The 23,718-nt window shown below is 36.6% G+C and overlaps 1 protein-coding gene across 6 annotated transcripts; it reads right to left on the bottom strand.

Moving 5' to 3' along the window:
- Positions 1-22: 22 nt before the first annotated feature.
- LOC111336996 (5-oxoprolinase) lies at positions 23-23,398 on the bottom strand. Of its 6 annotated transcripts, XM_088753849.1 has the most exons (40): positions 22,959-23,328; positions 21,714-21,905; positions 20,741-20,872; positions 19,812-19,862; positions 19,012-19,067; positions 18,288-18,403; positions 17,691-17,770; positions 17,450-17,499; positions 16,098-16,143; positions 15,842-15,908; positions 15,548-15,636; positions 15,292-15,409; positions 14,880-14,934; positions 13,956-14,043; positions 13,563-13,804; positions 12,965-13,053; positions 12,500-12,581; positions 12,110-12,203; positions 11,918-11,973; positions 10,384-10,522; positions 9,823-9,935; positions 9,029-9,092; positions 8,839-8,892; positions 8,660-8,709; positions 8,517-8,553; positions 8,068-8,178; positions 7,868-7,969; positions 6,407-6,488; positions 5,857-5,949; positions 5,643-5,752; positions 5,167-5,241; positions 4,831-4,887; positions 4,567-4,656; positions 4,208-4,342; positions 3,270-3,419; positions 2,762-2,836; positions 2,442-2,524; positions 1,655-1,818; positions 932-1,029; positions 23-167 (listed from the first exon to the last, which is right to left on the bottom strand). In XM_088753849.1, exons 1-40 carry the CDS (start codon positions 23,163-23,165, stop codon positions 102-104), a joined length of 3,858 nt encoding a protein of 1,285 aa, XP_088609975.1. In that variant the 5' UTR covers positions 23,166-23,328; the 3' UTR covers positions 23-101. The 6 variants fall into 6 exon arrangements, 5 of the variants coding, with proteins under 5 accessions (XP_088609975.1, XP_088609976.1, XP_088609977.1 ...); XM_088753850.1 differs by lacking the exon at positions 2,762-2,836 and having other exon boundaries at positions 22,959-23,397; XM_088753851.1 differs by lacking the exon at positions 4,208-4,342 and having other exon boundaries at positions 22,959-23,397.
- Positions 23,399-23,718: the final 320 nt, after the last annotated feature.

Below are 23,718 nucleotides of genomic sequence, written 5' to 3'. Positions count from 1 at the left end.
ATGTCTGAATGGACTTAACAAATAATTTTTTGCAGCTTTATTCAGTTGAAAAGTTCAATAATAAAATATTAAAAGATATCTCAGTCCAGCCTTCATTCCTCTCAAATTCTGTTATTGGGTGCGAGTCCATATCCACCTCCACCAGGGGTCTGAATTCTTAAATGATCCTGGATAACAAAAATGCAATAAATGAATGTCTTGCTCTACAGAATAGTAAACAAAGAGACACAAGATTGTTGAGTAGCTATGCAGGAGGCTGTAACTGATTACCCTTTCAGCAAACTAATCAGTTTGTGGTTATGATGTTGTCGTGTAAAGCATAGTTTACACAAGATCATTTAGATTCCACCAAATATTTCAAGTGACACAGTGTTGGAAGAGATTATCAAAAACTACACTTGATAATCTAAACAATCATGGACATTCTGGTAATCTGTTAGAATATATATGTTTTATTAACCAAGCACGAGGGCCGTACTGGGAGAATATTGGCCCGAGGTCTTGACAGTACAGACCGAGCGCAGCAAGGTCCATACAAAAAAGACCAAGGGCCGATATTCTTCCAGTACGGTCCCGAGCAAGCTTGGTTAATAAGAGATTTATTATACGACTAAAGTTCAAAGGGACACAAGTGCTGTATCATTCGGGACAGTGCCTGGTCCAATACTGAGAGAAAATTGACCGACAATAGAGCATTTTGATTGGTTGATTTTAGTTATTGGCCCCCTGACTGCCCGAGTCGTGTAATAAAACTGGGTTATAGCCTTCATGTTAATGCCTAAATCCTCCCAATTAGCTAAAAAACTGGGATAATAGGAACAATTTTGTGGAAACAGGTCGACCTGTATTTTCATACATACTTGATTATGAGGTGTAATTTATAAAAAGAGGTTTTAATGTTATCAGTTACAAAGTGCGTGAAATGCCTCACCCCTGCAACAACTTTGATAGTTGTTTTTGATCCAAGATTGATTATTCTTCCACTGTTGTGAATTAAAAGATTGATGCCTGTGCAACCTGGTTGTCCTCCTAGTAATTAATTGACGCACTTCTTTAAAAATTACAAAAGAAAATTCTCACTTGCAGGAGGGGAGAGAGGATGGGGTTGACTACCCACCTGTAAGGGCAGCAATAAGAGTTCAAGGAACTAAATAATGTAAGATTTGCAAACCAAGAAAATGGACATTTGACATTGCATTACATCACACAAAAATTGAAGATCCACTTTTTTTGTGCCTTTAAATAAAACTTTTTCCAAAAGATGTAAGCATATATCTATGTAACACAAAATGTTGACTACAATGTGGCTTGCTGCTGCTGAAGATCGATGACAACAACAAAAAAAAAGAATCGAGTGGAATCACGCTCATTAAAATGAAGTCACACATGTTTTAAAGTTTTTTTTGTATACACGTACTTAAAACACTTCAATAGTATTGAAGGGAGGTTCCATTAACGCAGTGACAGAGGAGGGTTGCAGTATCCTCAGCAACAAGGATATTGCCATGGTGACTGGGTCACAACCCACCACTAGGATCCAGTGAACACAATGCTGAAAAGCTGGTGTGTGAGATAAACACTTAACCAAGAGTAGGAGGATTAAGGGAAAGATATATGTTGCCTATTAACCGAAAAGGATGTTTCTTTTTTCTACCTTGAAGTCCATACGGTTGAAATGCTGATCTCCTCTCACACAAAACTGACAAAACTTGTTTTCTTCTAAACACCAACTCTCTAATTACTCCATCTCCACCCCTGTAAAAACCATCACCCCCACTGCCAGGGTTGAGATGAAAGCAAAGGAGTATAACAGGATACCTAGAGAGAATGATAAGAAATGTAACACAATGGACATTTCTGTACTATGGGACCAGTTTCTGCTTAGGGTACAAATGCAAATGTATACACTGCAGTAATTGTGATTTGCCTTTCCCCCAAATGTTTGCAGCTGAGCCCACTTGACAGTCCAATAATTTTTTGTATATTGTAGTAGCTAGCTCTGGTTTGTTATCAAAGGATGGATTTGAAACATTTTACGGTCTACTAATGAATCAGATGCTACTGTTCTGTGATCAGCTGCTTCTGTTTGTTAATTGCTTTAGTTCTTTTTTTTTTTTTTAAGGATTACAATGGCTGCCCAAACGAAGGCCTTGATCTTCACTGGGTTAAAAGTGTTTACAACATATCACAAAATTAATGAATAATAGAGTATGCTTTTTAGGTTTAATGCATCTCAAAATTGATGGCAAAAGTTACAAATATGTCAACTTATAGTAGATCAGGTCAAACTTAAATGCTAGAAGGAAGAAATGAATAAATAAAGTTACTAATTAAAATTATTAGCTTCTCTTTAGATCACCGTAATATTCATGCCCTTTTATTTTGCTGTTGTGCCCACTGGAATTATTCTGAGAAGTACTGCTTTCCCTTCATGCACACACCTTTGTTCAATGATCTCTGGGTCTGTTATCCGTGTATTTGTCATGTGAGTGTGGACACCACTTCGTCCAACCCACGTGGGACCCTAAACAGGAAACTACGACTGATTTCTATCATTTGTTTAAAATTAAAGTACTGTACGTCACAATGCAATGATAGGGCTGTATGCACATTGCAATTCAAAATATTGTGAATCCTATTTCCTTTAATTTGTGTGCTTAAAAGTCATGGCACTGATTATGGCTATGGTGGCAATAATGCACATAAATTATGGTATTGTCAATGGAAGAAATGGCTAAAGAGCATTAAGTTCAAATCTTACAGCGCCTGCACCACCAGCCACAGTTTCATAATAGCCAAAACCTTCGTCACCAAAAGTTGTATTATTCATACATCCCTGAAAAAGAAATAAGTTTGTGAGATTGCTGTCGAATTACGCCAGCTTGCCCACAACTTATGTAATTTTACCGTCAACTTACTAATACACAAATTTGCCAACATTATCCTTGCCAGTTTGCAGACGAGTCAGGTAAGCTTGCCCAACTCAGCTTAGGTAAGTTTGTGGACAACTCAGGCCATTTCAGCCATAACTTAGGACAGTATGCCAACAACTGAGCAGAATTAATAATCAAATTCTCAAATTAGTTTGCTGTTGACCCAGTTGAGTTCAATAACCACTAAGGTAAGGTAACTGGCACCTTAGGTGAGTTTGCAGGCAACTTGATCAGGGGAGTTTACAACTGACAATTCACCAAAGTTCTCCAACAACTCAAGTTAATTTTTAAATAACCTATGGTAACTATTATGTAAGAAAGCTAACTTTTAGTTACCTGCGATGCTGCACATACACCAAAAGCCTTGAGAACAACATCTACAACCCTCTGAGAGGTCAGGACACTTCCTCCGACCACTGCTGCAGAGGGTGAAGGATCTAACAGACAACCAGGAGGAAAGTGCACTTTTACTGGCACCAGACAACCCTGCAAGAAACAGCATGGCAGTTTGTTGAGTTCACTTTAACCTCTGGAGCTTGCAGGCTTCTTATTGGATCATCTCTTCTCACCCCATTTGTATCCCCTCCCAAGCCAAAATCTGTTAATTGATGTTATCATCTGAGTCTTTCCCCATAAACCAAAAATTGCTCAGGAAAATTGGAAAAAATGTAAAACAATAGTAATATAAATTTACGTGGCCCTTTGTGAAAATAAAACCCAGCATTCTGGAGACAAAATTTCCATGATTTTTCCTGCTCCAAAGAAATATGGCAAAATGTTATTCTCATCCAGGATATGTATGCAACTGTATGGGAAACCCATAGATTTTTCTATATCCTGGAGAACCCCAGATAAGCCAGAAGAGTTAGCCGGGAGGAACTTGTGGATGTGAAATGTGTCTTCCTCTGAATGAGAACACTATGCTATGACGCAACCCTACATCCACACTCAAACTGCTTGATTTCATGTGTGATGGATAAACTGGGTGCAGATCACTCTTCCACCAAACAAATTTAACATGTACCAAAATAAGACATGATCAAGAGCTCCTGCTCAGGTTTGACTGCAGATTCAAGCTTATTGTCAAAATTACCTTATGCACCAGCTCCATCAAATGCTGCTAGCTATAGTCCTGGTGCTCCGTATATTATAACAGACCACTTTTGCTTCAGTTAAGTTTGCTTTTATGAATATTTCATTATACACTTCTTGAATGCTTAATGATTATGTAAAACTAATTTCACCAGACTTAATACAATTGTATCTTCTTGTACCTGATTGAGAGGGATGTCATGCTTAACCATGCTCCGCAAACAATAGATAATAGCAGAAAGAGAAATGGCACGGGGAGCATTACAGTTTCCATATGACTCATGGCCTGTTCCAGCAAAATCAAATACTGCTGACCCCTGCAACAAGGTACATAAATTATTGACGTCTTCTTTTAGGGACAATCAACTTTAGATGAGTCAAAGAAGACATATGCTAATCCATCAGGTTGGTGAAAATAGAATAAATTCAATGAGTCTTACATTCTGTACGAGTGCCATCCTTAGCAAAAATCAAACAAAAAACAGCAAAAAAGTCAAAAAAGGAAAAAAAAAAAAAAAGAGCCCCACAAAATGAACTGTACCTTGTGTTCATCAATAGAAACTGTAAGATTAATTAGAGTGCCATCATCCATGTGTTCCACTGCTTGCAGTACTGACTTTCCTGTTCTTTCCTAACACAGGGTGCAGTTACAATTAGACTATTTTATTAACATATACCAGTAACAAACACAGCATTTGCTTAGAACATAGTCAAATTTTATCAAAAGTATTTGGAGACAAACAAAGTTTAACACTTTTGTTTTAACCTAATGAAAAGAACCACATAGCAACTATTTAATACATACTTTTGTTTTCAGACCAACTTCAGATAGCATCTCCCTAACAGCCAACTCAGCATTTTCCTTCAAAGATTTACAAAATTTGTTAGAACCTTTACAGAAGTTCAGCATACTTTGCATATATTTTGAGTATACTTATTATTAACTTCTTTTGAAATTCAAAAAAACAAAACAAAAGAAATATTAAAGCACATTAAGCCTATACACTTCATTTATACTTATTGTTTGAAGTATGATACTTCAAGTGCACTTCTTTAAACTAAATTAATACAGTCAAAACTGCAGTATACTTGAAGTTCTTCTAGTGATGCCATCATATAGTATTGTGAAATGTTATGATACCTGAATGTAACCCATGTAAGCTTGCACAACAGGGAGACTATACTCATCAATAAGTGCATTTATGAGGCTGATTCCCTGTAGTAAAAGATATGAAATGTCCATTACTTGGTCCTACTACTACGAAAGTGAAACTCCTGAGACACCAAGTGAGACTGTTGGACACTATGTTTCGCCCTTTCACTCCCAGATCTCATGAGTAATTCCCCTTACTGTCCACCAGACAATTTTTGTAATGTTAGTTTGAAGAATTAGGTATTGGATCAACTAATAATCCCCTTAATTCACATTTTTCTTTTTAATTATTATCATCAATTGTCTGCTTGATACTGTATTGGTATTGCAAGAGGAAAATCTGTCATAGTTTGATCACTCATGGGAGTTAGAGGGGCATGGTTCATAAACATCAGCAAAAAGCTGTATCATGATAAGGAAACCCAAGTGCTCAGTGGCTCAAATGTAAGGGAAACCTCACTCACCTTGTGATTTGCAGCCACCTGTGCTTTTAGGTCTGAAATGTTGTCCTGTAAGTTACGACTTCCACTACAACCTGGGTACTTAGCAGGCTCCAGTAGCTTTACCTTTAGAGCTAATCAATCACACAAACTACATGTAAAATAAATTGTGAGCAAAAATTTCCAAGAAAAAAACTGGATCACCACTTCAAAACACTCCCAGATAATATGATTATACCTTCTTCTTGAAAGATTCCTTTCTCCACTAGTTTAAATGACATAAATACGGCTCCCTCATCAAAGATTGTATGGGAATGGGGTGGCATTGAACCTATCAGAGAATAAAATCTCCATTTAACTTTTAACAATAGTTTAAAAAGGGCATTTTACAGCAAGCATAGCATTCATTACTGTCGGGATTATCAATCAGTTTAATATAAAAGTTGAATGCCTTTATTCACTTGCATTAATTTTCACATCACTAATTAACAAAGAATGCATCATGAACTAATTCAGACGATGGCATCATTTTCCTTTAGTATAGGTAACATGCTTAAAGACAGGTCACCTTAACTTTTTCCTCCAAAAAAACATCAAGGACGTTTACAAAATAAACTCCACACCTATACAGTGAGTGATGGTACAAAAACATCTCTTAATTTTGAACAAGAACTTTAATTGAAATTTTGAGAGATAAATTTATGAATTGCTGTTTGAGCACAAGGAGTGAATTATTCTGACAAAAGGGTAAATAACTACTGTTTTAAATTCAGAAAAAGATGAATAACCAGGAGCTATTCCTCCAACATCTGCATGATGACCACGACTTGCAACAAAAAAGACCGGCTTAGGTTGGCCAGGATAAAAAACCTAATAGATAGAAGGTAAAAAAACTCAAGTTTAGTAAGTCCATCCTCACTATGTCTGTAAGTTATTAAATAGAAAAATTACCATTTACACCCTAACACAATATTTTCCACACTTAAAAAATGGTAAAATCCACAGCATACACTATTACACTATTGAGTTATGGATGCATGTGGGAGGTTGCTGAGCACGAAAGAAGTGTAAGAGTGTGCAAGGCAATAGAAAAGAGCAACTCTAGCTTCTTGAGTGCTTAGCCAACCTCCCAAGTGCATCCATAACTCAATAGTGTACACTGTGGCATTTTCCATTTGTTTTATAACATAACAATGCTACATTGTAGCAAAAGAGTTTTCTTTTATTTAGCAAATCTTGCATGGCCAGAAGAAACAAATGCTCGCAGAAAACTAGTCTTTGGATTTGCTCACATCAGCAGCATACGCCCATGGGCAAATGGTGAATGCTGAATTGACCAATCGGGGTGCACGCTTTACTTTCGTTATGTCACAATGCTCTTTATACATCCAATAGAGATCAATTCCTTAATTCTCTTAACCTTAATATTTGATTCAGCCGTGATACTGTAAGGAGAAATAGGATGTTCATCACTTTTAAGAGTTAGGGTGTTCAATAGAAATTAACCATTATCTGAAATGATTAGTTTTACATTAATTTCAAGTCTACAATTTTTTTTTAGTTGTACTGGTAACCCACTCTTCTGATATTCTAGATTGCTTGCAATGAGTACGCAAAAATGTGGGGACAGTAATTATCATGTATATAAGAACGATCCTTCGCAGTAAAGCACTATTTGAGCAATAGTGGAAATCAGACCTGAAAAAAATTTCAGGCCTGTACGGGATTCGAACCACTGACCTCTGCGATACTAGTGCAGCGCTCTACCAATTGAGCTAACAAGCCAACTGGGAACAGGCCATCAAATTAATTCGATATAAACCCGTAGATGATATGAAACATATGAGGTTGAACTGCGGTTATGAGTCTCATAACCGCAGTTCACTCATATGTTTCATATGTTTGTTGTTGTTCGATTTATCATCTACGGGTTTATATCGAATTAATTTGATGGCCTGTTCCCAGTTGGCTTGTTAGCTCAATTGGTAGAGCGCTGCACTAGTATCGCAGAGGTCAGTGGTTCGAATCCCGTACAGGCCTGAAATTTTTTTTTTTTTTTTTTTTTTTTTTTCAGGTCTGATTTCCACTATTGCTCAAATAGTGCTTTACTGCGAAGGATCGTTCTTATATACGTCTCATAACCGCAGTTCACTCATATGTTTCATATGTTTGTTGTTGTTCGAGTAATTATCATATAAGTAACTTAAACCAAGGTTAGACAAAAGCCTATAAATCTGGATTACACCTACTGGAGTGATGACTGTTAAGTCTGGAAGATGCGTCCCTCCTGCACTTGGATGGTTACTTAGTATAACATCACCTTCATTCAGACTATCTCCTAAATGATCAATCTGCAACAAGAGGTCTTCATTAGGGTGACTTCTGATCTATGACTTTGTAGAAAATCATGGTAGCTGGCGATTTATTTTTATAGTATGTATAAATGTACCTGGTATTTTACAGTTTCTTGCATTGATCCAAGATGCATTGGCACATGGGGACCATTTGCAACAAGGTCACCAGTAGGACCAAACATAGCACATGAAAAGTCAAGCCTTTCCTGGAAAAAGAACACATCATTTATTACATGGAGCACACATCTTGCAAAATATAAATAAGTTACAAAATATTACTAATAAGATCTAATATGGTTGTTACAAAAAGATTCAATATGTAATATTCTGCTCTAAAAATGTAGGTTGAAATCAGAAAGTGCCAGTCGGCAGTTTTCTTGGACATAGCAGACAGAACAAAGGCAACTGCAACCAGCTAATTGAAAGATAGGAATTAACAGCTTAGTTCTTCCCTTTGGTCAAAGCAATGCAATGTAGCAAGGACTGTCTTTGTCTTTCACTGATTGTATGCAAAAATATTATCATAGAGTGTCATACATCGTACCTTGATATTAGTGGATATTGCAGTCCTCTGAAGAACCCTATAAATGGTCAAATACATCATTAAAACTGCAATTATTATCTTTAATTGTTATCCTTCATTATACAGATTCCAATAGGTTACAGTGCATCATAAAATTAATTTACCTTCCCATTTGATCTGTTATACTCATAAACCGATGGGAAAATATGGAAAGCTGCAAAGTTAAAGGAAAAGACATAAAGGAAATTTAATCAAGGTAATGTTTAAATCCAGAACTACAGTAACTGTTTGTGGTAACTTAGAGAGGGTGTAGTATACTTGGTTGGGTTTACAGTTCACTTACTTGTATTGCATCCAACTCTGTGGTGACTCGTTTTCTACCTTTGTTTTTTCCTATCTGGAAAACATGAACCAACCTTAAATAATTAAAAACTGAATAGCTGGTAAACAAAATTATTTTCAGGGAAACTCCATTCATGAGAAAATTGTACTGGTACTCAAAATATAAAAAAGTTAAAAGATAAAGAACTAACCTCGATCCTGATATCTCCAGACTTTGTGATATAGGCTGTACAGTGTGGCTCCACAAGGATAGTACTGCAAACACAATGAATTGTCAAAAAAATGTGCAATATGTATGAATTAGCTGTGGTCACACCACAGACTTTTTCCTTTGGGAATCAAGACTTATGACACACCAGCCACAGCAAACTTACTTTTGCCAGTGTGACCAATTTGAAATGCAAGATAAATTCACCATGGGTGAATTCAGGTAAAGTTTCCCTCAGTAAATCTGTTTACCTGTGGTAAAAGTCTGTAGTGCGACTACAGCTTTTGACTCCTAGTTTTTAAGCATTGAAAGGTGAATGTATCTAGGATACTTTTATCATTATTTAAATGCCTCTTTAAAAATCATTGGTTTTCTAAAACAGAGTTACATTTCACTTGAAAATGACTTTTAGTAGACAGCCTGACAGTGTATATTACAAGTGAGTGATGATCATAAACCAGAAAGATATCATGTCATTGACACCTCTCCCAGTTGCTCATTTGAATGTTTTATATAGCTAAAACAGTGTTTCTATCACTACAATATATTTATATTTTCATGGTTGTGCTAATGTTGAAGACTTACCTTCACTTACACTTACTTCACTAAATCAGTGCATTAAATACATGTTTTTTTTTTTTGTAAGTTCTTTGAACGATTTAATGTATGATTCCTCCAGATTGAATCCTCTTTTGATTGCTATGGAACATATTTGGCAGAAAGCCTTTAAAAAGAAACTTAACAGATCTAGACCCATCAGTGCAGAGTTGCCTTTACCTGTGTTGATCTATGATAATGGAAGGTCCTTTGATGACATGCCCTTCGGCAAGGTCATTGAGGAAATAGACTTTGGTTTCAAGGTAGCCACCCTCAAAGAAGCATTTAGTTACCTGGATACAAAATGATACAAATAATAACAGATCAGATGAAAGTCTTACCTAAAGAACAGGTAGAAGCAACACTGTACAATGATATCAATACTTTTAGATGGCATTGCTCAGAGAAACCACTCGCTTCCTGACAGTGTCCAAATTAAACTCTGTGCTACTTCTAACAACGTCCAAGTTTAAATACCAAATACTTCAGATGTTTCATTTTACACTCACAAGTTTGATGCAATGTAAAAAAATCATCGTGGTAATGATAAAGCTGCTGAGTTTTTTTTAGTTTAGAATTGCAATTCACTAATCAAAGTTAAACAAGAAATTACAGTGCAAAGTTAAAATGAAATCATCCCAGAGGAAACACACTTGCTGTAAATCAGTGCCCATATATATAAAGAGGGCAAAAGAGAAAAGATAATAAGTACACTAGGGTATGATGCGTCACCTCACTTACCTTTTTGACTGGTGGCAAGGCACTTGAGTGAGCAAGATGATGAACGATGGATGTTTTGGAATGGCCGCAACCTCTCACCCGTACATCATCAACTATGATGTCCCGTTTAGGAATGGTAAAGCCAAACTCTTGCAAATACCTGTTAATTATAACTTACAATACTTAATCTACAAAAAATCCCATTTTTATGTTTCTTCTGAGTGTTCAGTGTTTCACACTCAAAATATGTTTCTTTTAGTTATCTAGTTCTGCTTTGTTGCAATATGAGCTGGCATGCAATCATTGTGACAGTTTTTGTTAAGGACAAGGTTGGTTATCAAAATTCTTTATGTAGACATGTATTCGCAAAAAATAAGAAGATTCTTGGGTCTTTAGTAGTTAAGAGTGGGAGATGACAAAATGCGGAGCCCTACTCCATGGAGTACCTAAATGGAGTACCCCTAAAAGTCATGTATTGGTTGAATAAAATACTTCATAAACATGCCAAATCGTATTGATGTACATATTTTTAGTAAATACATTTTGAGCTTTCCAGCTCTCCGATTGTCACAGTTTGATACAGCCCAATTTTTTGGGGGGCAGGGGCTCTCAGTCTTACAGGTTCCTCCATTTTGGTTTTAGCGCTGTGTATTGAATCCTTTGACCGGAAGATAAAAAAAAACTCTATATGATGAACAAAATCCAATGTTTCAAGTTCTGCAGGAGGTGAAATATTTAAACTTACTGCATTTTCCAAATCAACCGCCCAGTCGGATTATTTGCTGACCCATCAGTGTTTTTATTTTTTGTTCCTTTAGAGTGCTTAAGACTTTTTTTCTTTCTTTCTTTCTATCTCTCTTTGCATATCTCAACTTTATTATGCTACAAATAGAAGGGCGAAGAGAAGGTCAGTTTAAACACACAAATTACTTTTTTAAGTCCTAGCTTTCATCCTCATCACTTCACACAATTAAGAAACCCATGCCATGAGACCTTTTGTTAAAAGGTATTTTCAAAGACGTAATGCCCACTGCCGAATGAAGAATGACCGTACTTTCGGCCTCTTGAAGATCATAAATATAGATGGTACTCGGCCTATGAAAGAAAACGTTCATGGATTACATTTAAGCCTTACGTTTGAAGTGGCCAGCAGTTCAAAATGATAAATTCAAGATGGCAGTCAATCTGTGGACTGTGTCGAACTGTGACAATCATAGAGCAAGGAAGCTCAAAATACATTTAAGATATGTACAGCTAAACAATTTACCATGTTTATAAAGTATTTTATCTGCCCAATACATGACGTTTAGGGGTACTCCATTTCAGTACTCCATAGGGACTACTCCATGGAGCAGGGTTCTGCGTTTTGTCATCTCCTGTTAAGAGTTGTGTGGAACCCCAAAACCTTCCAGACATATCTCGAATTTCCATCAAGTAATTTACTTTCCAATACTCTAGAACTTCATCTAGTGAACAGGGAACTTAAAACAAAAAAACTTAACTGCATAATATGTGTAAGAAATTATGTAATTAATGAACAATCAGCAATTAATACCTCTCTGAAAAAACTTTACCAAAGTCAGCAACTTTGAAGCAAGAACTTGTCCCAGACTATTAAGTATCAGATAAAAAAAAGGGATGAAAACCAGCTTTTAGGTAAGAACTGAAAACAACAGGAACACTGAAATTTCCTAAAGTAATGGGTTATAATAATCAATTCAAAGCAGGCAACAGACTTCGGGATTACCTCTTCTGTTTGGCAAAGAGAAACATAACACATCAAAGCACAATCAGTTCCATCATATCTCATGTGCAGATATATTTCTGTAGATATCTGTTCACTGAAAAAATATACCAGTATCAAGTAGATTTAAATAAGTGTTGGTTCAATATCCCCTTTAAAAAAAAAATGGGCACTATATTACTGAAAATTTTAGCTGATGCTTCTGGCCATCTCACCCATGGCCTAAAAAGGCCAAAAAGGTCTTTTCATAAAGAAAGACAGGCAGAAATAATAGTTTATTGTCAAATGAAAAAAAAATTCACAGCTCTACATTATATTGTAGCACTTTAAATTACTTTCCTTGATTTCTAATGAGGTTAATTATTAAAAATTACAGAATTCTAAAAAACTTACTCATCAAATCCTTGTAGTTTGAGTTCATCTACACACTGTTGTCTAAGGGAATCAATTCTTCCTTCTAAGTACTGGAATGAGTCTGGAAGCAGGCAAGATTTGTACCTACTTTTAATTAGTTATACAACTGATAATGATCAAATAGGCCTGCTTAAATGCTTTAAATGCAAGTTTTGCTCAAGTAAATGTAAATAAGAAATCTGTAAAGCAAACAAAATTCTAAAAACTTGTCACAAAAAACACACAATTAGAACAAACCAGCCCTAGCAAGTCTGTAAATACATTGCCATCAAGGCAATCCACACAAGAAATATACAAAGCCATGCAAGTCTACAGAGTCTGTAGGTTCACCTGGTGTTACAAATTTTCTAGAACAATAACAGCTAGAGTGCAATGAAGTAAGGTTGTGGCAATCACAAATCATTTGCAACAATAAATTGAAAATTCCTTAAACATTACACAAACCTTTGTGATAAACACAGCCACATGGCTCTTGAGCTTCATGGACAACATCTGCTAGGGCCAATCCAAATGCTGAAAGGATTCCTGAATAGCTACCAAAATATAAAACATCAATTCATTTTCAGTCTACAATTATTCTGAAGATATTTCATAACTTGTAGCACTATTAGCAGGGCTAATTCTGTTTATAGCCTTGAACATTACAGACAGAGGTGTATTGGAATGATATTTTTTGTTCTTTGGTTATTTGCAGCTATTACTTTCAGCACAAGGGAAAAATAAATCAATTTGGTGAAATGGAAGACATCAAACTTGGAAAACTAAACTGAAAGAGAGCTAGGAATGTTCTTCAATTATGAGGAATTCCCCCGTAATTTGCCAAAAATAGATGTTAGTGGATGACAAGCTACTGAATTGATCTCCAGTAATTTTAGGTTTTCCCTGGCCAATGTGCCGGTGCAATGCTGTTTTTCTGGATACACCAAAACCCCAAGCACATTTAATATTTAATCATGCCTTGCCCTTGAATACATCATACTGATATTCATGTATCCATTCCTTCCAGGACTAATTTGTTATTAAATCAATCCTGTTTAATCACCGATGAATGAAGACTGTTGACATCCCTAATGACTGAGCAATAGAACATGCATGTTGACCGCCAGCTCCACCAAAACAGGCCAGGACATGATCAGCAGTGTTATATCCTCTGGCTTGAGTCAAACCTCTGATAGGTCGGCACATGGTCTCATTAGCAACAGCAATAAAACCCATGGCTACTTCTTCGACGCTCAGTGGAACTTTCTGGCTGTCACTGCCTTGGGAGGCCAAGAATTCATTTATCTGAAAGTTAAGGGAAAAAAATACTCTTTGACTCTTGTACAATATAAGTCAACCTTCAGAAGGACTAGGAGGCTGTTACCACAGGTTTACTGTGCATATGAATATGCTTATACGTTAATTACGACATTATAATGATAAAAGAAGAAGAAACCTTCAAGGTGAATCTCTGAAAAGCCTCCAATGCCCCTTGTTTGTCTAATGCAAGGTTCTCATCCTTTCCAAAAATCTTGGGGAAGAACCTGAAAATTTGTTATTTATACACTGTGTTTGATTATACCACAAATAAATTATTATTTAATTAATTATTTGTTACACGACAAAAAGTCATAATTACTAGTCATTAAGTCAGTAGATTGCAATCTCTTTAAATTTATGTAATTAAATAATGCTGCTAATATTTGCCAGGCAATAAAGTTGAATGTTTCTTTATCAACAGCATGATGATGGTTATATGCTATAATTTGCTATTCAACCTGACAAAAATTGTTTCTCTTTTAATTTTCTATGTTGTCATAACAATGAGAAAACTAACTTAACCCTTTAACCCTAAGATCAGCATGCATATTCTGCATACTGCATGTACTCTGCACATTTCCTTTCATTGGTACTGACATGGAGAATTTGTTCAGCCACCAAACACTTCTCTAGTGGGTCATCATTTCCCTTATTCTCATGGTTCTGCTTGATCCAACCATGACACTGCATGGAAAAAATAAGTTGTCGATCGCTCTTAGGAGTTAAAAAGGAAAACCCTTTACACTGTAACATTGGTATGTATATTCTCTCTTCTTTTCTTTATAAAAAAATTATTTCCTAAGGTGGTGACAAGGAGAACTTGTTTAAAACAATCACAAGTTTCTTTTACTGGTGATCATTTCTTTTATTCTCCTGACCTTAATATTTAATACAGGGGTGATGTTGTAGGGAGAAATTAGATGCTAATCACTGTTAGTGGTTAAAGGGTTAAGACCTTCTCTCAGCCTAATGGCTTCCACTACAAAGAAAGACAAGTGATTCAACTCTTTATCTTTATCTTGTCTAATACAAACTCTGATCATGATTCCATCAAACTCACTCATGAAGTATACGTCCAAGAACTAAGTTTGCATCAGTAAGAGCTAGTGGTCCATCTGTCAATCAAAATTTAAAAAAAATAAATCAACAAGCATCATTGGAAACTTAAAGGAATGATTCACAAAACTAAGAAAACAGATTCATACAACTGCTAATTAAAGCTCTCCACTGAGACACGTTGAAATTCTCATTTACAATATCATCCCTTTACTCTCCAAGATCAGTATCCAAGTTCTCCATACTGTCCTCTGTACATTTTCGTTGGTATTTAAGAGGAGAATTTAGTTTGCAATCTTCTCTTTTTATTCTTATGACCTCAATGTTGGATTCCGTGGTGATATTGTTGGGAGAACTTAGATGCTCATCACCATCAGGGGTGGAAGGATTCATTTTGAATATATTTCAATCTTTACCTTTTCGATAACAAACAGGACCTGGATGGGCACCAGCAGACTCAGGCCCAACAACAAACAGCCCCGCCCTAAAAAACAGGCAGGATCCACCTCCTGCTGCTACAGTGTTGATATCTAACTATAAATTAAAAAACAGTTTTTTCACATAAAAAAAAGAAAGAAAAAAAAGTACTCAAAATACAATTTGAATACAGATTAGTAGGCAACAACAATTATCATAATGATAATTATCATTTTCATTGCCAATGCAAAGTACCTGGGGGGCCTGAATAGTAATTCCAGCAGTTGTTGTCTCAAACACTTGTTCATACAGACCAGCATAACGAGAGACATCTGTTGAAGTTCCTACATTTCATAGTAACAAAATATGATCATGAATCTACAGTCTAGAGTATACATTTAGAAAATTAATTGAATGGCAAACACATTCAAATCACCGTATTGGGATTATTAGATGACTCTATGTGATCTCTCCACGATGACGTGGCTGGGTATTGTTCCCGAAAGACTGGGTTTTTCAGTTAATCTGAATTGTGCGACATATACATACCACCCATGTCAAAACCAACAACAGGTTTTCCTGTCTCTGTGGAGTATGTTGTCATAGCATACCCAACCTAAAAATGAAATAGTAGGAATTTTTCACCAGGAAAAGGAGCAAGTGAAAGACAATGATGAGTGCAGAGTTGATTATGATGATGACTGCTGATGACATCATTTAATCATACACTTTGCCAAGAGAATTGATTACAAAGATGGGGAAGTAATACAAAATACTAAAGGGAATTCAAAGTACCAGTACTAACCACTCCTCCTGCTGGGCCAGAGAGAATGGCATGAGATCCAGAAAACCTTTATTCAAATAAAAAAAATCCCTTACAAACATAAAGGTTTTAAGACTTTCGTTTCATGTGATAACTCACAAACTGTCAGAGATGGCTCCTTTCTAATGGGTTATCAACCCCTTATAAGCACCTCCTGGTTAGCTCGATGGATAGAGCGCTGGACTGTTGTGCGGGAGGTTGAGGGTTCGAGCCCCAGCCGCCAACCAATACTCAGGGTCTTAAAATAATTGAGAAGAATTTGCTACCTTTCTATAACATCAAGAAATGGTTAGATATTCTAGTCTTCTCGGATAGGGAGGAGGTCCCATCTCCTACAGGGTTAGGGGTAGGAGACGTTAATTTCCCACACACGAGATTACTGTGTGATGGATGTCCTCCCCTGGGGTGGGATGGGTGGGGACCGAGGGCCACAGGGTCATCAGTTGTAGTTAAACTGTGACATGCTACCCTCTTAAAAATAAAGTCATTATCTTATCTCATCTTATACCATAGCATCAGTATGCACATTCTCCATTCTGTTCCCCATACATTCCTTAAGGCACTGACAAAGAGTATTTGCATAACATCAAGAAATCATTTTGTTGTCGATCATTTCCTTCATTCTCATGACCTTAATGTTTGATTCAGGGTTGATGTTGTAGGGAGAAATTAAATGCTAATCACTCTTAGTGACCAAAAGTTTCATGCCCCAGTAGAGGGGATGAGTTTGGAACCCACCCAAGTGGATTCCTAAAAATTTTTGAATGTCAATGCTGCTACTGCCGTTATGCATGATGTCACGCACCCATTAGCGAGATCCCGAGAGGCGTTGCGAGTTATAAAAAGAAAGCATGTGCTCAATTGAAGTGAGAATTGTTTCAACACCTGTTTACTGTCATCTTTTATATTATAAGGACACAAACTTTTCGAAACCGTACAACGTTTGTTCAAGATTGTAAAGTCCATTTTACAATGCTTTCAATAAGATTTGAAATAGGTGGCTACCTCGGTACAACACCCGCCGGAAAGAGACTTGATTGCGACTTAGCATGGTGACTGTGACTTGAGCGCGGTGAAATATACCCGGCGATTCACAACAGAATACCCGCCGGAGCTCCGGCGGGTGCCGGGTCTTATTGAAAGCACTGTTTTATAATTACAAGTACGCGTGTCCAAGTTTGTGTTGTCAAACCGTTTTATGCATGCACAAATGTCTTTATTCTAGAGATCTTAGAGTGCAGTTCAGAGTTTGGTTCAGGGGCGATACTGTAGCATGAAACAAGATTTTAGTCACTCTTTGGGGTCCAAGGATTAATTTCTATTTAATGCCTTACTTTGACACAGGAGTAAGTCCACCATTAGACTGCATGAAAAGGACTTTTTCCTATAGAAAAAAAGGAACAAATAAACTATTAGAAACCAACAGTTACGAAAGCAAGAGTGCTTTTTATGCAGTAACTGTAGTTATGGCATTACTGCATTTCTATTCAGTATTACTCACATCTCACATGGATGGAGCACCTAGTGAACATACATCATAGCAATCATGCCACTCAAATGGACTTTTGATTTTACCTCAATTCCATGCTTAAAACCAGATATAAACCCATTTACGTATCTCTTGATGCAGGGTGTTAGATAAGCATCTGCACAAGCTGCAAAAGAACAGTTCCGGAGATCACAAGAGACCAAGTGATATGAGGAGATTGTTTATGAGTAAATCAAACTGTACCACAACTGACATGGTTGACCACATTTTAAATCATTAATAATAAAGTTAACATGAAAAAATTACATGCGTCTGATTGGCTGAAAACAAGTGCATTTTCCTTGTAACAAAACTGCAAAGTTAAATTTAGCACAAGCACAAACTTGTGATACAAATAAACATTGCAAATAGCATACACATGCCGTCAAAATTTTGACAGTTTTGATTGTCTGTGGTGCTTTTTTCATGCACATTATCAACAGGTAACAACATGATTTTGAGAGCACTTGTAAATTTTTCAAAGACTTTTCTATGAAAAGATTTACTTGTGCTTATCAACACCACATTGCACTCAAAATCAAGTTACTCCCGTTATTGTTTTATGCTTTTACTGATCAATGATAGTTTTTGCTCAGTAATACTATCAGTTTTAAAAGTGAAGGAATAGTATCAGTTTCACCTACCTGTATATCCTCTAGGAACAACTTTTACCATTGGCATAACAACAGATGACAATGAAACCTGTTCAAAACCCATTTCAAGGGCTACTTGGCCAATTTCCCTCTCATGAGTATCATACCTGAGTGTCAATCCAAATTTAAGATATTATAGTAACTGCAACCTTAACATAATGTAGGTGTACTTATTATAAGTACCTTTACCTTACATTTTATTTTTTGATGAGAAATGCAAAGGATAAGTTCTCCTGAATACCAGTACCAACATTTCACATGTATACCTTTAAGGCAAGATGTTCATCTGTTCTTTAGTTCATTTGGGTGTAATGAGGGGTATTCTTGACCAAATATCAAGGGAAAGGGAATCGTAAATGTGTGACTTTGTGGGCTATAGAATTTTTCTGTGAGGTGCACATGTTTTGCAACTACAGACCTTAAGTTACAAAACTGCATCCTGTTTACAGCAGGTAGTCTCAATCGATGTATCAGTCAATATATCAGTTGATATATTGGTTGATATATCGGTTGACTGTCGACCAACTGTTGACTGATATATCAGTCAAGTATCAACCGACTCTCAACCAATATCATAATATCAACTGACATACAGTAAACATGATCTTCAAAATTGGTGTCAATCAACATAAAATTACCAATCTTGTGCCATCATCAGACATAATAAAGTAGCCAGACAACAAGGAAGGCCAAACATTGACAAAAATAAACATACATGTATGAGTGCAAAAGAACTACTGCCAGACTCTTGATCCCTTTATCCAGAATCCTCTATCATTAAAAAAAATAATAATAATACTGTCAGCAATACTAGTGATGGAGGGAGAGTGGCCATTTCTAGCCCCTCCCTTCAGAATTACCAGGAAGCCTGTCAGTTGTTACAATCATGATGGAAGGAGAAAAATCAAACAACAGGAGGATAATGCTGTCCAACAGATAAATTGCTATCCAGTAGACTAGTGACTGCAAAACTTACTGTGCAATCGACTAGATAGACCTTTACACAGTGGATAGCGTTATCTAACCTTCACACAACCTAGGCCTGATAGGAATGAAATGGACAGCTATGTATCAATCATTCAGTTTCTATACTTAAAAAATTAAAATAATTTTCTTTAGTCTAAGATAGGTTCCCATGATTCCTTACAATTTAGTTTCAAAACCTTATTTTGATCCAAAGATATGATCCCACACAATAGTCCTTTTTACAGTTGCGAGCTTGGTGGCCAAGCCTTTGAACAGGAGTGAGGCTAAGGGTGACCCTGTTGTGATAGAGACCTGTATCTAGTTAGCATGATAACAAAAAAAATTTGCAATTGAAAATTAGCAGCAACATCTCTATCATAACAAGGTCAACCTTTGCATCACTCCTGTTCAAAGGCTTGGCCACCAGGCCCACAACTGTGAAAAGGACTTTTACCCCCCACATCCTATATTGCAAAGAGATAGCTCATGCTGTAATTAAGAATTAATATATTGCAGGATGTACCAGTCTCAATGGTATTAATATATTACCTGTAAATCCTTTTTAAGCTTCAATCTGTCAAGTGGTTTCCAAACTATCAACTTGGGGTGGATCAATAGCAAACAAAAAAACAAGTTGACTTTTGTTAACTAATATTTCACAGTGAAACATTTTTCATGGACTCAGGTGTCTTTATCACAAAAAGGCCTAAATCAAAATCAAACACCCAGAGTCTCTCTCTGATCTTAACTCTGACATGTCAACTGGCAATTTTACAGTTCTTCACTTGGTTGCCAAGCCATTGAATTTGAGTGTGGCTGAAGGTGACCTTGTTGTGATAGAGACCAGTATCCAGTTAGCATGATAACAATTGAAAGTAATTTACATTTGAAAAGCAGCAACATTTTTATTGTAACAAGGTCACCCTTAGCCTTTTTTAATTTATTAATTTATTTAAGCTTCACCAACTGGCAGGGACACTGCAACAGCTTACGCCAATTACTGTGGGCCCAGTAAACCCACCCATCCCACCCCAGGGGAGGACATCCATCACACAGTAATCTCGTGTGTGGGAAATTTAACGTCTCCTGCCCCTAACCCTACAGGAGATGGGACCTCCATTTATTCGTCCCTACCCGAGAAGACTAGAATATCTAACCATTTCTAGAAGTTATAGAAAGGTAGCAAATTCTTCTCAATTATTTTAAGACCTTGAGTGTTGGTCCGGCCGAGGCTCGAACCCTTGACCTCCCGCACAGCAGTCCAGTGCTCTATCCATTGAGCTAACTGGGAGCCTCACTCGTGTTCCAAGCCTGCAACTGTAAAATGGACTATTAAGTGAGCCCACTAGTCCTCTGGTAGAAAAATAAACAATTCTTCCCCACAGAAAATTTAAGTAACATAAAACCCAGCATTATTACCATTAATAATTTATTATCAGTTTTATAGTCTTGGCTCAAGCCTCCTCATCTAGCTTCACCTTTTCTCTAGTAACTCCCGTAACCAAGAAGCTCTCATCGGGCAGTTCTAATTCACTATTTTCTTGCACTAGAACAACTCTTTCTCTGACTTCAACCACATCATCATACAAGACCTCTGGACAAGTTGCTTTCTGTTTGTGATATAAAACAACAATTATAGTGGCTTCTTCTAGGTCATTTGGAAAATTAAAAAACTATTTTATTGACAAAAGCTTAATATTACAAGTTAGTGCAATTAATGACACTGTTGTAGTGTATTGTTGACTAAAAGAATAAGGCAAAGGATTAAGTGCTGAGTCAGCAAATTCAATGGCATCCACATTAATTTTAACCTGGTTTGGATCACTGACTGGATTGCAGATCGGGTCAAGGATTGTATCATGGATTGTATCACGGATCAGATAACATATTTTGACATATTTTACAAAATTTTGTTATTTTAAATTTTCCATAACTTTTTTTTTCTGATCCAATCCGTGATCCCATCCATGATCCTATCTGGCTTTTGTCAATGCTGCAAATTCAAGGAAGTTGATGTTTTCAGTCTAACACTCAAAATATCAGCTTTCTTTCTTTTAAATTCATACTTACTAACAAAGTGTAGTTGATAATCAAATTAGGGTTTCACTTTACTGCCAATACCACTCAATAGTACTGAGCTCTGGTGCAGCTATATGCTATTGAACAATGCAGTGTAATAAATAAATAATTTAGATATATCAACAAAGTTAAAATGGTAAATTGGCCACCGCAACGATGACAAAAGCTGACGTTTTGTGCGTTAGCCCTTCCCTCCAACGAAGGGCTAACGCTCGAAACATCAGCTTTTGTAATCGTTACGGTGGCCAGTTTACCATTTCAACTTTGTTGATATATCCAAATTATTTCGTTACCCCCACTGACGCAGCCCCAAACAGTTTCTTTAGAAACTATCAGCCTTTATTCCTTAAAAAATAAATAAATGAATCTTACTAGATCAAATAAGTATGGTCTTGTCTGATTGCCAATATGCAATAAATCATGGAATCCTTCAGTAATAACAAGTGCCATTCTCTCTCCCTTTCGTTCTAACAGAGCATTTGTAGCCACTGTGGTCCCCATTCTGATCCATTCAATGTACTTTGGATCAATTGGTTGATCTGCAGGCATCTTAACCCCTGTTACCTATACCAGAGGGAATGGGTGTATGCTTGTACAATTTACAGCAATTCCATTACTTTAAACTAACTCATTAACCTTAAATCATTATTAAACCTCATTACCCTTTGTTTCTTTATAGCTCTGAGTTTTCAGAACATTCAATTGTGAAATGTGTAGGTCTGAATTTGAATCTCTGTCTAGGATTCCACAAAGTCAAACAAGAACTCCTCTTGAATAAACACCCCCCTCCTCCTTCATATGTATACATAATTTTATATACAGCCATTTTTAAAAAACGTTGTGAATTCAAAAATATATGTTAAATATTTCTTTCTTTTCTTTCCAGTCAAAGAGTGTCTGTTCTTGATGAGAAAAGAGAATGTATATACATTTATAAACATATATTTTTTCTTTGCAATGTTTTTTAAAAATGGGTGAAAAAAAAATATATATATATTTACACATGCATATATATATATATGCATACATGCATGTACACTAGCCCCCTATTCCCCCCCCCCCCCCCCATTCCCCTTCCCATCCCTCTAGTTGTGATTCAGTGTTTGCTATCAATTTTAAATCATGGCAGAAGAAGAGAATAATAGTGCTTTTGTGACAAAATTCGAAAAAAAAAAAAAAAAGGTACTAACTATAACAACCACAAAAATACTTAAAAAGTGAAAGAGGAGAGGGTCTACATTCAACTTTTAGAGAATTTCATCTTTAAATTGCTAGGAAATCTTCAGCAGTGAAATTGATCAACTTTGCTTTTTCAAACCATAAATAAATTGAAAGTGAAGAGGAAAGGCTTGTTGCTGTGTGAACAACCACCCCCTTTCCCTGTGTGGAAGGTTTTTTTCTCCATAACCCTTCAGGAAGAAGCTTTTGCTACTGTTTCCTTAGAAACACACGTTTGTTTCCTTAAAACCTCTCAGTTTACTCCATAGGCGTGGTGGGCACAAAATGGAATAGTCACCTAAACATAAGGTATTATTAAGTAATTTCGTACCAACAAGAGATCAGCTGAAGTACATTGAAAATAGCTGACGCTTGCGAGAAGTGTTACATACATAATACCTCTTGTAATATTCGTCTTATTCCTTCTCTTGGTGCATCAGGATATGCAGGATCCACTGACAGTAGTTTCATCACTCTCACCTCTCCGTTGGGACATTCTGCATAGACGTCTGTAAAGGTTCCACCTCGATCGATCGCGAATCGGAAGTTGCCGTCGGCCATATTATTATGAGTCCCAAAAAAGGCAAGAGTACCATATAACACCATACATTAATTATGCATTCAGACTAGTAGAGTTTTGTCGTGAAAGACAAAGAAGTGGAATGCATAATTATGTATGGGGTTAAAAACACGAAGGCGCTCTATATAAGGAAGTCTTCCCTGTGAAGACCTAGGCTCATTTGTCACTCACCGTTGACGTGTGCAGGTCAAATTCAAATGCTGGTAGACGAACAAAAGGAGCTAATGAGATATCTATTGTTTACTTCCACCGGCATGGTGGCATGAGGTAACGTGCGAACCACCAAACTTCGATCTCAAATTTACCGCCACAAATAAAGACAGTTTCCATTGGAGAAAGGAAATACAAATATCTAAAAATTCTTGTATTGTGATGAAGACAAAACAATTTTGAGGAATGCGCCCGCTGTTCACTGCTTTGGAGTAGCTGTAGCTCAAGCTGACTTGACTCTAAGAGTTCTACATCACACGACGGTTGATTGACAAATAGTCCAGTAGGACCTAAGGCTCCTTTTATAGCGCGCCTTCGTGTTTAAATGGTACTCTTTCCGAATTTTACATAAAAACTATGTATCTGTTA

The sequence above is a fragment of the Stylophora pistillata genome, chromosome 3 (assembly GCF_964205215.1).
Source record: "Stylophora pistillata chromosome 3, jaStyPist1.2, whole genome shotgun sequence".
NCBI lineage: Eukaryota > Metazoa > Cnidaria > Anthozoa > Scleractinia > Pocilloporidae > Stylophora > Stylophora pistillata.
The sequence above is the reverse complement of the archived record's forward strand: the minus strand, read 5'-3'. Positions and strand labels throughout refer to the sequence as shown.